Source organism: Vespula vulgaris, chromosome 9, assembly GCF_905475345.1.
Source record: "Vespula vulgaris chromosome 9, iyVesVulg1.1, whole genome shotgun sequence".
Classification (NCBI taxonomy): domain Eukaryota; kingdom Metazoa; phylum Arthropoda; class Insecta; order Hymenoptera; family Vespidae; genus Vespula; species Vespula vulgaris.
In genome coordinates this window covers 5,832,725-5,847,500 of record NC_066594.1, presented here as the reverse complement: position 1 = coordinate 5,847,500, position 14,776 = coordinate 5,832,725, and the positions used below count along the sequence as shown (strand labels likewise).

Here is a 14,776-nt window from a genome sequence, read left to right as displayed (position 1 = left end):
TCCTTATTTCTTCTGGGAGAAAATTCTACGAACCCTCGATTATAACCTATCGATCGTACGATAGAGAGACTGAGAATAAAGGAGAATATTATTTCGTTAATTTATTCAAAGGGAATAAGGGACGAGAAGAAGGAAGAGGAGATAGATAAATAAATAAATAAATAAATAAATAAATAAATAACTAAATAAATAAATAACTAAATAACTAAATAACTAAATGGATAGATAGACAGACAGATAAAGAAAGAGAAAGAGAAAAAGAAAAAGAGGATGAGCTGCTAACAAAGAAGAAGGTAGGGGAGCAAGTGAGGAAGATAACGAGATAAGATCGTTCCCTCGGCATGAAGATATCCGACGAGACCGCGATAAGGCCGATTCCACGGGGTGGTGGAAAATACGAATCTACCGTGTTGTCTTGAGATCTTTTCCTCGTCGGTTCAACGTGCGCTTGCTTGAGAGAGAGGTGGACGAGAGGCAGACAGAGAGAGAGAGAGAGAGAGAGAGACAGAAGAAAAACAAAAAGAAGGAGAAGAAAATAGAGGGAGAAGAAGAGGAAGAGAAAGAGGAAGGAACAAATGACTAGCTTAACCATTGCGGCGAGCATGATGCCTCTGTCAAGGGCAAATCCGTATGGAACGGCGGCGGACACGATATCGACGCAGACGTGCAACATAGCGACGAACGAGAGCAATCACCTGCCACCGTTAAAGTCAACGTCGGCGGCAGTAGTGATGATGGCAGCGGCTTTCGACAACTTGAAGCAGAGCGAATCGTCGCCGCCGCGACACGTCGCGCACGCGACCATCGGTCACGTGGTTGGCGGTGGTGCCAGCGGAGGAGGAGGAGGAGGAGGAGCCGGAGGAGGAGGAGGTGGTGGTGGAGGAGCCGGTGTCGGTGGCGGAGGAGCATCCACGCACCTGCCCAGCCTTGCGTCAAGCGCTAACAACAGCCTGCAAAATCTCTCCGGGAACTCGGACAGCCTAAATCTCAGTTTGAGCTCGCACGCGAGTCACAATTCGCATTCCCAGCCAAACTCGCAGTCGAGCAGTCCGATGGTGAAGAACGGTAGATCGGATGGCAGTTCGAGCGGTGGCGGCGGCGGTGTCGGTGGCGGTGGCGGCGGTGGCGGTGGAGGCGGTGGCGGTGGTGGCGGTGGCGGTGGTGGTACGGGTGGAGCCGTCGTTTGCACCACCGACGGAAGGCCCGGCACCGCGTCCGGGGCCAGCGCAAGCCCCAGTACCGTTCTTCTTCCTGAAAAACGCATGTCGATGAGGCTCCTACCGGATACCGTAATGAGGTTCTACATGAACAAACTCACGCCGTACGAGCACCACGAGATATTCAATTACGAATATATTTATTTCATCGGGGCGAACGCCAAGAAACGACCCGGCATCATCGGACGGCGTAACAATCACGAGTACGACAACGATCAAGGCTCTTATATACACGTACCGCACGATCACGTGGCGTACAGGTACGAGGTCCTCAAGGTAATCGGCAAGGGTTCCTTCGGTCAGGTCGTTAAGGTATATGATCATAAGAACCACGAGCACGTTGCCCTCAAAATGATTAGGAACGAGAAAAGGTTCCATCGGCAGGCGCAAGAGGAAATCGAGATACTGAAGAAGCTGAGGGAACAGGACAAACACGATAGGATGAACATCATTCATATGTTCGAAGCGTTCACCTTTCGTTGTCACACATGTATAACCTTCGAGCTACTCAGTATTAATCTATACGAGCTCATCAAGAAGAACAGGTTTCGGGGCTTTAGTCTTCAGCTCGTCAGAAAATTTTCCTATTCCCTTCTTCTATGCCTCGACGCACTGAACAAGAACAAAATCATACATTGCGATATGAAGCCGGAGAACGTTCTTCTAAAGCAGCAAGGACGGAGTGGTATCAAGGTGATTTCTTCTTTCACAATTTTTTCAAAATCCTCTTTACGTCAGGATCCTTTCGACTATGATCCGACCGCGAGTCGAGCAGAAAGGACACCTAAGCTACCCCCGTTTTTACGATCCCTTTTACCTTCGTGGTTTTATATCGAATGTCACTCTCAGTATCTTACCGTACTTCTCCCAAGATTTATATCGCGTCGCGATGATTTCCCGAAGGTTTCGCGAAATTTTCACGAATGCTCCGCGAATAGTAATCAGGTATAAGTGATACATACTTATTCGTTAAGGAACTTCGTATTATACTTTTTTGAAATCTTTCGACTGGTATCGCAATAGAGCGAATTAATTACTTCCGAGTAAGATATTCGAATCTAAAGCGCTGCTTTTATTGAACTCGTAACGCGGAACTTGTGTAGAAACTTTGCTCGCACTGATGAACGCATTCTCGCTGATAACGCGTTCGTACTTATCTAGGATCGATGACGCCGAGTCGAGCGAAACTAGATGCCTCTTTCCTACTATATTTTAATTTTTAACATCGTTAACGTTTTTTCTCTTTTTCATTTCTTTCTCTCTCTCTCTCTTTTTTTCTTTTAAGAACGTTAGTTCCTAGTGAATTTTTAATAAGAACTTTTAAGAGATAGGCGAACAAAGATTGCGCCTTATTAAACAATCTTTAAGAATATTAAAATTGAGTATAATAATACGAAATCTTTTCTTTTTTATTTATTTTTTTTTTTTTTGATAATACGAAGAATCTTATGTATAAATAGATCGATCGATCGATCGTCTTATAATCTTTATCCCTTTTGATCGATGAGAGAGGTGAGTACTTGGAAAGGTACTTGACGATAGTGTTAATATTTCGAGACTATCGTCTTCTTTGAGATTCGAGAGCGAAGCAAAAGTCGTTCGAAACTCTTCATGCAAATGCGATGCACATGAGAGTATAGGAAACGAGTACTCGTTTATAGTTCGTACGAGGGGTCAAAGGCGCCACTGGGTCGCGACAATGTACGAGGATTAATCTATTGACAAACTCGTTGTGCTAGACCGCATGTATGCACACTGCTGTGCATATAACTATGTATAAAGGAATACATAGGAACACGTATACCACGATGTAATAACGTCGTCGTCGGGCGTTGTTTTTAATGAGCTATAGCGGGTTCGAAAGCTTAACTCGACGTTACGTATGTTTTGTCACGCAACGTTGGTAAACTTTTCGTTTTCTCACTGTATAGGTACCTGTATATATATCTCTGTGACCTTGCAAGTTTCATGGTCCTCGTCAATGATTGCTCCAAACTTTGACCGTGATTCGGGGCCAAAGCCTGTTACCTAACGACGCTGGTACTGTGCATGCCGAAATCGATATGCCGTGTTATGGCAAACTGATATTCGATGTTTCTATGCTATGTAGGACCCTACCAGCTTTAATAATTCTAGTCATTTTCGAGTGACTTATTTATCAATTTTTAAAACCAAATCTTTTGTATCAAGTATTTTGTAGAAGAGATAGGAGGGATGTCGTTATGCGTATTCGTAATTTTCTAGATATATCAAACGTATCTTTTTGAATTATCTATTTTTTTTTCTGTCTCTTTCTCTCTTTTTAGATTAAGTTTTAATAAAAATGACAGAGTCTGATAAATGTACTGATAAACGAATCAAATTTATACGAAAGAAAAATTATTAATCGTTTCGATAAAGTTTTCGAGAACAACGAACAGATATATTAGTCGCAATTCTATCACTTAGCGCCACTTGTAACAAGCTATTTCATGGCCACTGTATGTGTCGATTACACGTGTGCGATATATCATAAATTTTTAGTACAATCGCGAAAGAATCGTACTATTCGATGACTGAAATTCTCAATCGGGCGTGAAAGTATTGAATACGTAGTAACGAGATCTACCGAGGTACAAATTTACTTTGTTATCCCGAACTATGATGGTATTTCGATGGAACACGATCTTTTTTCTTTTTTTTAACAAAACTAAATTCTTATTAGCGGATTTTATTTTATTTTGTTTTATTTTATTTAAGAAAAAAAAAAAAAAGAGATTGAAAAAGAAAATATTTTCTCTCCTATTTGATTGTGTTCGCCACGCTAGAAAAAGAATTCGTTTAAATTTGGAAATAAATATTTATTTGCATTTGCAATTTTGGTGCGAAGTTACGGTGAATCTCGAAAAGCAGAACGAGAAAACGCGTTTAAAATATTTTTCTCGTACGCTACTTTTATCGGTGCCGTGTTCGTTGCATTAAAAATTAAAAACTAAAAAAGAAGGGATAATAATAATAATAAAAAATTTTTCTATCGTACATTTTTCGTCCGTATTTTCGTCTTATCATATTGTTTCTATTTTGTAATATACATATATAAATTGCTTTCTAGGTCAGATACGAGAGCTCATACTCGTTTCCTATTAACTTTTTCATAATTTCGGCATCTACGTTAGAAAGAAAATGAGAGAAAGAAATATTGAGAGACTTTTAAATCCATAGGATCGTCCGGAAGCAAATTCATGAGGTTGCATTTTCCGGGTTAAACAAAATTCTGACAAAAATTCAATCCAAAATACGCGTCTCGAGTACTAAAAATAGAGAGAGAGAGAGAGGAAATTTGGAGGAAGTTTTCAACCATCGTTTCCGTATTCTTGAATATGAAAATCGAGAGAAAATAGAAAGATTATATTCGACGTATAAAAATATGAGAACGAGGTAATTCGTTCTTGTACATTCCTATCAACTTATATTTGTTTTTAACCGATAAATTGGTTCGTTCACCCAGAAAGATAAAGACAAAGAAAAAGAGAGAGAAAGTTTCGTTTATTCCATCCTATTGGAAAACTCGAATTTTCTAATTTTTCATCTAAGATTTATCCTTGAATTTTTTCATTATTTTCCAGATAATATCATCGAAGAATTTAGACGCGAACATAATTACTCTGTCTCTCTTTTTTTCTCTCTCTCTTTTTCTTTCTTCTTTCCATTCTCTCTTCCGTGATTCTCTTTCTCTTTCTTTACGTTTTAACGGCGTCTTACGGTAGCGTGGTAAATTTCTCGAAGGAGATCAAATATCGCGTAACCTGTACCGGGCTTTCAGCATCCGTTCGAGAGACGTTGAACGGCCCAGTTCACACGACTACAGATCGTAATAAGATCAAGTTTTCCGTCAAGTTTTCCGTCAAGTTTTCCATGAAGTTTTCCATGCGGTTCGTTTCGATTCGATAAAAATGCGAAAAAGGAAAATGGAGAGAATGAAACGATGATGGTTGGTGACCCACGAAATTCGATTTCATTTCTTTTCGAGTGCGCTCGAACTCAATGCCATCGATCGTATGATAGAGGAAGCACGTATATAATATTATATATATATATATATATACAGACATATATATACACATACCATGGGTCACATAGTACAAGGTATCTTATTATATAAACGATTGGCCATCGAATTAAACATTGAATCAAGTACATACTATCGTTAAATAAAAATATTTAATAGTCGTCCCTTTAGTTTAGCGTTTCACGTTTCTCTTAATTTCTCACGAATTCGTGTTAAATCAATAAACGTGATATTGTTAATCGTATATTTTTAGATTGTACATAAATAATTGCAAACATATATGCACAACGCTTGCTATGTATTTTTGTTAAAATTGAAATCAAAGCAAAAAGGAAAACACAGAAGAAGATAAAAACGAGATAATATATCGGCTAATATAAAATAATGAAATATTGATTTAAATATCGGATGGCAAGGAAAGAAGGAATAAAATAAAATTACGTGAAAGTTAATCGGGAACGAACGAACCGGCTTTAGTTTATATTACCGTATTAAAATCGTACCGCTTAACGAGCCGTAGTTAAAATTATTATACTGACTACGATATACGCGATTTAATGGATGTCGAGCGATACTCGATTAATTCTAACGTCATTGGATCGATATCGTCTAAGTTCTATCATATGTCGTTCGTTCGTTCGTTCGTTCGTTCGTTCGTTATTCATATGTGAAATTCTTACAACGAATCGATATCAAAGTCATGATTTTTTCTTCCCCTCCGTATATACCACCCTATGTATATACATAAGCTAGCTTATCTAATCGCGAAAGGATCAGTGTTACGTAAAATAAATTAAGAAAAAAAGAAAAAAAAAATAGTAATAATAATCGCAGTAGTGTAACTCGAAGCATCCTGCTTTAGAGAGATCTAAATCGAGATAGATCGATCGATCGATCGATCGATCGATCGATCGATCGATCGGTTCATCCATCGGTCGTAACATTTAATGGTGAATGGTAGTTGAGTTTTCACGAAGGCTGGTGAATTCGATTCGAGATATAAACACCAATTACTCACGGCTAGTAGTACATACGTCTACGTTACGATGCTACAAACACGTGTAACTACACGCCTCCTCGGCTGAACGCGCTTTCACGGTCTACCGATTGATATGCGTTTTTCTCTCTCTCTCTCTCTCTCTCTCTTTCTCTCTTTCTCTCTATCTCTATTTCCCTCTCACTTTTTCTTTCCCTTTATTTCTCTTTCGAACAAGCGTTATATCGCTGAATACAATATAACCATGTGTATCGATCGTAACGAATCCCTGTCGAATATCCATCTACTCGAGTCGAATCAAATCGAATCGAATCGAATCGAATCGAAGAAACAAAGTCGCATCTTGATAGAATCATGTCCAGTCGAATCGTTTTTATATGTCGATGATAAATATTATTTGGGTCAGTTAACTCTTTGATATGTTATTTAACTTATCTCGTACGTCGAATATATCACGCGTCGACCTTGATTCGAATATCGCGTTAAACGCGTTCTTCTTCTTCTTTTTATTTTATTTTATTTTATTTTATTTTATATTCTTTTTTTCACACATACACATTTAATCTTATCTTCTTCGTATATTTCTTTCCTTTTTTCCATCTCCTCGCTTTCGACTTTTTCTTACGTATTAATAACGACGAAGTTTAACGAATATAATAATTAAAATCTCGCGTGATCTATGGATTATAACGAATCATTGATTAATCGTTTTTCAACCTGTACGAGTTACACGCGTGACATCGATTACAAACTACGCTTTTTCACATCCTACGATAATTTCGTATATCTATCATATCCGTCGTATATCTATGTTCTAAAGAGAAAGAGAGAGACAGAGAGAGCACAGTAAGCAGGTATATTCATAGCAACGTTCTCCATCGGTCGCATCTTTTCCCCTCTTTAAGCACTCCTCCCACATTGTACATCTTCACTTCCCAATCCAAATATAAACCGTACGAGTCCCATCCCCTCCCGAATCTATTTCTGAATTCGTTTCTACGACAACCTTTTTCCCTTAGTTTCGATAAACAAGACGACAGATCCCTTTTATCTCCTGTTGTCTCTCATTTTTCATTTTCGTTTTTACTTCTTTCTCTTTTCTACTCTTAACCATCACGTATCTTTTCTTCTCAGGATCACAGATCGTAGAAAAAACTTTTTCCTTCGGGTAAACTCGTTCGTTCGATTGGCACTTTGTCACCTTAAAGAGGACGAAAGTAAAATGTTTCGGTGATGCGGGGATTGGCGGGGATAAGCGGGGAGGAAAGAAAGGGGAAGATCTTAAAAGTATCGACAGATATCGCTTGAAATGACTTCGGTGGTGTCTTCACGAAGAGAGAGAGAGAGAGAGAAAAGAAAAGAAAAAATGTGTTTGTCGATAAAAAGAGAATTTTCGATCATCTTATTTACATTACCAGAGATCATCTTGCGTCATCTTAACGCTTTTATTCTTACATTTAGTCGTAATAATAACTGACAGGTTGAGATATGTTTGTCTGTCGGAAAATATATTTACGTTTATTTTACGTTCGTATTTCTTACGTTCGTGAGATCGTAAAATTTCTTTTGGCTTCTTGTATAATTCCCCATAAATGTATAATAAAATGGGTCTCCGTCGTTGACGACGATTGGAAAACGAAAACAAATTTGATCGATCGAGGACATAATCGTGGCATAATCGATTTGAAACTATCTACCAAGTAAATTGCGCCGGGTGCTCGATCGTAAAAATAGGAAGAACGAATAGGTTTCTCCGTTCGCTATTAATAGCGATAGTGTGTGCGACGTACAACGTATTCGAGAAGAGTGCTTTATTGGAAATTTATATCGATTATCGTTTCGATACCATTCAGAGATGGGTCGATATCTAACGAACGAGTTAATTATTTCATTTTTTCTCCTCTCTCTCTCTCTCTTTCTTTCTTTTTGTTTTATTATTTTCTTTTTTTGATTTTCTTTTTTGTTCGTTTCTCTCTCTCTTTTTCTCGTTATTCCTTACTGGAAATTTTCAACAAGGAAATAGAAAAATCTAATTAAAGATCTATCGTTTGTGGAACCTTTTCTATTCTACTCCTTACTCGTGTTCTCTTCGTTGGCCGGATAGGTCAGCGAACTCGAAGACACAGTCGAAAATAACGCAAGAGACGAAGAAGGAGAGTCTATCAGCCGGTTGTTCGTCATTCTCATTTTCGTTTGCTTCCTCTTAAAAGAAATTTTTAACCTTCCGTAACAAGGAGCTTTAAGGTCGACCGTAACAATTTCGGCGAAACCGTTCATAATTCCAACGAGAACAAGCAACCTCGATATTTACTCACTCTGTTTTAATGGAAATATACGCGAAAGCGTGAACGCGAAATTACTGTATTTTACGTGGCACGTTTCACGCTGTCTCTTCATTCGTCTAACTTATATCGGATATCCGATTGCTCTTTCATCTTCTTTCTTTTTATCTCTTTTCTTCTTCCACGTTGATTATTTTCCCATATACATTTTCTTTTTTATCCAATAACAAGAATTACCTGATATCATTAATTAACTATTAAACGAATTAATTGATAAGAAGAACATCGATTTTAATGTTTATAAATTCTACGTTAGTCGTTTTTCTAATCACGATCGAAAATAATCTTGATGATCACGAACGAATGATTATAAAATCGATCTCTCTCTCTTTCTTTTTCTTTTTCTTTTTTACGTCGAACGAACGACTTATATTTTTAACCCCTATGCAAATTTCTAATCGAGCTGCGTCCGTTCGAATCTTTATTACAGAGCTGTAAATTCTGCGTCGGACTGGAAGAAACGTGTTGCGATATCGAGCACGCAAAAGACACCGCGTGTGATTTCCTCCCTTCTTTGATATCATTGTGGTTGTTCTTTCGTTCGTGTACGCACACATTAGATAATGATACCGTATATAAAATAAAAATGAACGCGACGTACACCCACGTAAATATGTACTACGTATGTATGTACGTCAGCACGCAATAAGGACATTCATTGGATATATTATTTATTTTTTACCGTTAACATTGGACGCCAAATTGCAATTTGTTTTCCTTTTCATACATGCATACATATGTATATATATATGTACATACATAGTAGACAAATATTATTATCAAATATATAATGTAAATTAATCAAAATCAAAAGATAAAATATGAATGTTTATTCTATTTTATATTATAAGATTTGCATTTCACAAATCAGTAATATCGTAGCGTAGTAAGAAAATTGTTCGTTGATGATATATATATATATATATATATATATATATATATATATAATATAAGTGTCATATATTTATCAATAAGTATATATATCAATAAGTAATCATATATTTATAATAGTAGCAACGATTTAAGTTTACATCCTTATCGTGTTTTTCCTCGGGGATAGCTTTGGTGGTTATTACAGAAGAATATATTTATAAATACGCGAATTGGAACATCGACACAGACGTCGACAAAAGTTTACTTAGAAAAGTAAATAAATAAATGACGGGAAGTAAACGTATTTGAAAACTATTTCTTTCATTCTTATATGTAGGTATATGTCGTCTAGTCGACTTTCTTAAAGGAAGAGGAAGGTGTCGATGGATAATATCAAGTCATTCGAAACTTTGCGTTGGCCACTTTAATACACGAGCCATGAACACATGATAGAGACGAAACGTTAGTATATATATGGAGAGCAGGACCGTTGTTACTTCCGCGACATACACACACGGGCACACAGAAAGTATGGACCGGTTTCTACTCGAGGGAAAAGAATCGCCATTTCTGTGTGTATGTGTGCGTGTGCGTCTTTCTCTCTCTGTGTGTGTTATTTTTTTTGCAGATTCCAAGTGCCGTGTAATGGAAGACGCGTTTACACCAATGTATATAAACTTTAAGTGCCTCCTTCTCGTGTGCATTAAAAGCAACCTCCAGATCGGGTCGCCAGTCGAGGTTGCGATAACATCGAGTCAAGTTCGACTGTCTTTCTTCTTTAGGACGACATCGTTCTAACAATAAGTGCTAAAAGACACGGACGTGCGTATGCCCATGAAAAATTTATACAGAGAGAGTTCGGTCGAAAGTTCTAAAAGTTTCTAAGTGATTAAAAAAAAAAAAAAGAAAAAGAAAAAAAAGAAAAAAAAATCAATTACTTTCTTGCTTTCCTTTTAGGCCTAATTTCCTTTTTTCTTTTCTTTTCTTTTTTCTCTTTTAGATCGTAAGAAAGTTCTTAAAGTTTCTGATCGATTGAAGAAATAAGAAATTCTTCTGTAAATGATAAGAAGAGAAGATTACAAAAATTAGCCATAGAAAGTCTCGAAATAGGATAATCGAATCGATTTTTAATATCGCCTAGAAACTTTCGATCGAACCTGTACGTATATTTACATGTATGTATATATACATGAAAAAAAATATATATATATATATTTTCTGTATAAAAACAAGTAAGAGATTGGTCATCGCGCATTAGTTGAGACATATTTTTAATCGAACCTCTGGAGTGGAAGAAGCTCGACGTTGTTTCGTCATTCATTCCGATAAAAGATAAAACCGTTCCTTGGCCTGGGCACATTGTATCGATTGGCATGAAGCCAAGAGAGAAGGTGGTTTATTTGTCTTATATTCTCGTTATAATGGTGCATTATTCATGAAAAAGCTCGTAGGTTACGTCGGACTCGTTTAGTCGATAACTCGTTTCATATGTCGCGAACCTTCGTTGGTTTCATTAAATTTTCAATCTCGAGGATTCCAAAAATATCACTTAATACCGATCGTCCCCATCGTTATACGTCCATATCCTAGTTTTTAAACTTGGAATATTTCTATTTAACAGTCCGTCGTCGTCGTCGTCGTCGTCGTTAGAAAAGCTTCAGCGACCTGTATTTTTTCCCTTATTACATGACCTTTTTCGTTCTTATTCTACGTTTTTTTCCTTTCTTTTTGTTTTTGTTTTGATTTATTTAGTTCCATTCGTTTTTCGACCTCTAAGAGACTTCAATTATGAAACAGTCCTCTTTAAAATACGAAGGACACGTGCCTTTTGTTCTAGTTAGTTACGTATTCGTAAAGTTTATGAAGGAAATATACCCACGCTATCTCTCGGTGATTTAGTATTTAAACGCGTTCGGTGATGTTGAAATTATGTAACTCATACGGTAGAGAGACAACGAGATCAAAGGTTTGAAGTCCAGTTTAACTTGAAAATTCGCTCTTTCTCTCTATCACTATCTTATTATATCTTTCTCTATCCGGTCTGGTCCATCTGTTTGTATTTTTCTTTCTCTTTATCGTTCGATCGCTGTTCAGTCTTCCCTCCTTCGTCTCAATGATGATGTAGAGAAACTGATCGTGCGTCAAGTGCAGCGTCGCGTGACCAACGGAAATAGAGAAGCTAAATTACGGCTAGACGTAATTGAAAATTAATTGAAGCTCGCTTTCCAACCTTTTCGACGGAGTATACGAAGCGACGGAGCGATAAACTGCTAAACTTCTTTCTTTCTCTTTCTCTCTATCTCTTTCTCTATCTTTTTCTCTTTCATTTTCTTTCTTTCTTTCTTTCTTTCTTTCTTTCTTTCTCTTTCCTCTATCTTCCGCCGATAGCAATCGAGTAAAACACGGCGATGACCGCGCACGATCGACCGGAACACGAATTCATTTAGAATTTTTTCGAAATTACTCGGCGCATTGAGGACGGTGATGAGAAGGAGAGAAGAAGGAAAATACCTACCTGCCGCAGGGCTTTTCTTGTCCCCCGATGAGAAAGGAGTGTGGTAAGCTCGATTTACGATGTAAATGAAAACACAAAGTCTCTTGTGGGCTTTCAACTTGTTAACGGAAATAGTCCGTTACGACGAAAGGAAACTTTCAAATTTAACTTTCGTTACATTTATATATACGTGCACACACACACACACACACATATATATATATATGGAATTTTCTCTAATTATCTTTTATGTTCTCAATAAAATTATATCGATAGTTTGCTAATTACAAATTTATCGGTTTATCGTGATTGGGTCGATGATCGTATTATACATTTTTAATAATTACGTTGGTCTCGTAGGATCGAAGGGAGAAACTAATCCAAAGTATTTCCTATGTCGTGAATTTTTGGAAAAGCTATAGATTAAATGATATGTGCTATCTTTAAATATCATTACGATCAATCTGTATATTGATAATTCATCAATGAATTATCATGCATTCGCGAGGATTTAATCGGAACGTGATATTTTATTAAAATTAATTTGATGAAAAATGATGTTATTATTATTATTATTATTATTATTATTATTATTATTATAAATACGTATAGATTGCGATCAGTGTATATACATACGATCGATAATTCTAAAAGTTGGCGAGTTCTATGGCGAACCGAAGAAAGGAGAGATTTGAGAAAGGGAAATGCGATATCGAAAGGATGAAATTGCGTTAAATATTAAACGTGATTCAATCTCTTATCCATTAAGGATAGATAAATGACCGAGTGATCTCTTACCATTGAGAAAATTAATAATCAATATATGGTTATAAGGTGTTTAAACTGTTCGGTCTTTTCACTGAGTAAATACTGAGATTTCGAACAGTAGTTACCACTTTGGCTTTTCCATCGGTCTTGCAATAAAGGACGTCCTGGGAGAAAGACAAAGAGAGACAGACAGACAGAAAGAGAAAGAGAAAGAAAGAGAAATCGTTTGGAAGCTAACATAGCTTGTTCTAATTATCTCACAAAGCGAGCCACGTAATCTTTTTTTTTTCTCCCTTCGTTTTTCATTTTTCTTTTTCACCCCTCTTTTTTTTCTTTTCTTTTTTTTTTTTTTTTTTAAATACATATCGCCCCAGGGTTGCCGAGCGTCGACGAGAAAAAATGTCGACAGCGCGTTTGATTAAAGAAAGAAAGAGGACGTTCGAAGGAAACACGCGCAATAAGCCTCTGGTGGAAACGAGAAAGAGCGTGACTGAGTAAGCGTGCGGGCGCGCGTGTCGTATGCGTGCGTGTATGTAGGTATGTATGTGTATGCGTTTGTAAAAGTGAGATAAAAGATAGGGGGTGGAAAAAGGAGGACGTCAGAGTCTCGACAGAGAAAATCCGTGTATTTTATAATATCGGTGTTATGGGTGTCAAGAGCAGAAGTGTGTTGGTCGCTTCGTTATATACACATATATACCTATATATACATACACACACGCTTTCATGTGTGTGTGTAATATCGAAATATTAATATTTATATATACGTATATATACGTGTATGCGTGTATATGTATATAAATATATATATGTGTGTATGTGTATTATATATATATTTATATATGTATATAAATATTAATATTTCGATTTTATATTAGCTAGAAATAGACGACCGATTTACGTTGGTTTGTTCAAAAGAAATCTACTATCGCAACGAACACGTTCGGTAGCTACGTGCTATACAAAAATGTTATTTAAAGTCCTCTTTTCTTTTCAACCTTTTTTCTCATTTCCTTCTACTATTTTACTATTCTATCTTTATCCTTCGTTAGATTGTTTATAACAATAGCGCTTTTGTTCGCAAGAAAAATCGAATTTTCATTTGTTGTTTCTATTCATGTCTGTCTTTCCATTTCTCCTTTTCTCTTTTTCTACCTTTTTCTTTCTCTATCGTATCGTTGATTTAACTCTATTTAACTTTGTTTTAGATATTGGCGTTTTATCGTTGTTCGTTTTTGCTCTTCTTCGTTTTTTACTTCTCACGAAAGGGTGAGAAGATTGCGATGAGAAAGAAAATAAAAACAGAAACAATTCGTTTCGTTCTTTCTCATAGGCACAGGAACGAAGGGGATCGTTTCGTTTGTAAGTGTTCAAAATGGAAGTATGTATTAACGAAAGGAGGCAGCTGAAGTATTTCCGGTCAGATGCATCGGTCGACCTTGAGACTCGACTTTCCGACCCCCCGGGTTAGATGCATCGCTTGTGTCTCTTTCTCTCTCTCTCTCTCTCTCTTTCTCTCTCTCTCCCTCTCTTCGAACAGCGAACTTTCAGTATGCTCGTAAAACGTGCACTTACCGTAGCTGCGTGTAATTCGTGATGGCCTACTTGCGAATAACATTTTCTATCTATCTAGTAGTATGTGTATATGTATATATATATATACGAAACATTTTCCATTTACGTTCTCTATCACTATGTTACATATGTGTTAGTATATATTATTTATTCATATTATCATATATATATATATATGTATATATATTCTTGGTTAAACACAATAATAATTTTGTTCGCATCGTCGCGTCCGTCAATTTTCGTTTATAAGCTTTTCGTGTATGTTTAAAAGAAGAAAAAAAGAAAACGCGTGAAAAACCCATAGATATTAATTTAGACGTTTACGTTATGTGTCTCTCTTTACGAAGCTTCCTAAAAGCACTATCGATCGTTACGGAACGGATGAAAGGTGTAGGGTGAGGGGGTCACTTAGGGACAATGGCACCGACTCATAGACCAACCAGCAAACTATCCTTCCATTTC

General features: G+C 36.9%; 1 protein-coding gene across 2 annotated transcripts in view; it reads left to right on the top strand.

Annotated features, from left to right (window-relative positions):
• The window catches only part of LOC127066105 (dual specificity tyrosine-phosphorylation-regulated kinase 2-like), a 29,595-nt gene that overhangs the window by 3,596 nt on the left and 11,223 nt on the right, over window positions 1–14,776 (top strand). For both annotated transcript variants that reach the window (XM_050999428.1, XM_050999429.1), the window contains exon 1: window positions 1–1,910. This exon is cut by the window's left edge and continues 3,596 nt beyond it. In XM_050999428.1, coding sequence (XP_050855385.1) covers window positions 576–1,910 — 1,335 coding nt within the window. In that variant the 5' untranslated portion in view covers window positions 1–575. The remainder of the gene's footprint in view (window positions 1,911–14,776) is intronic.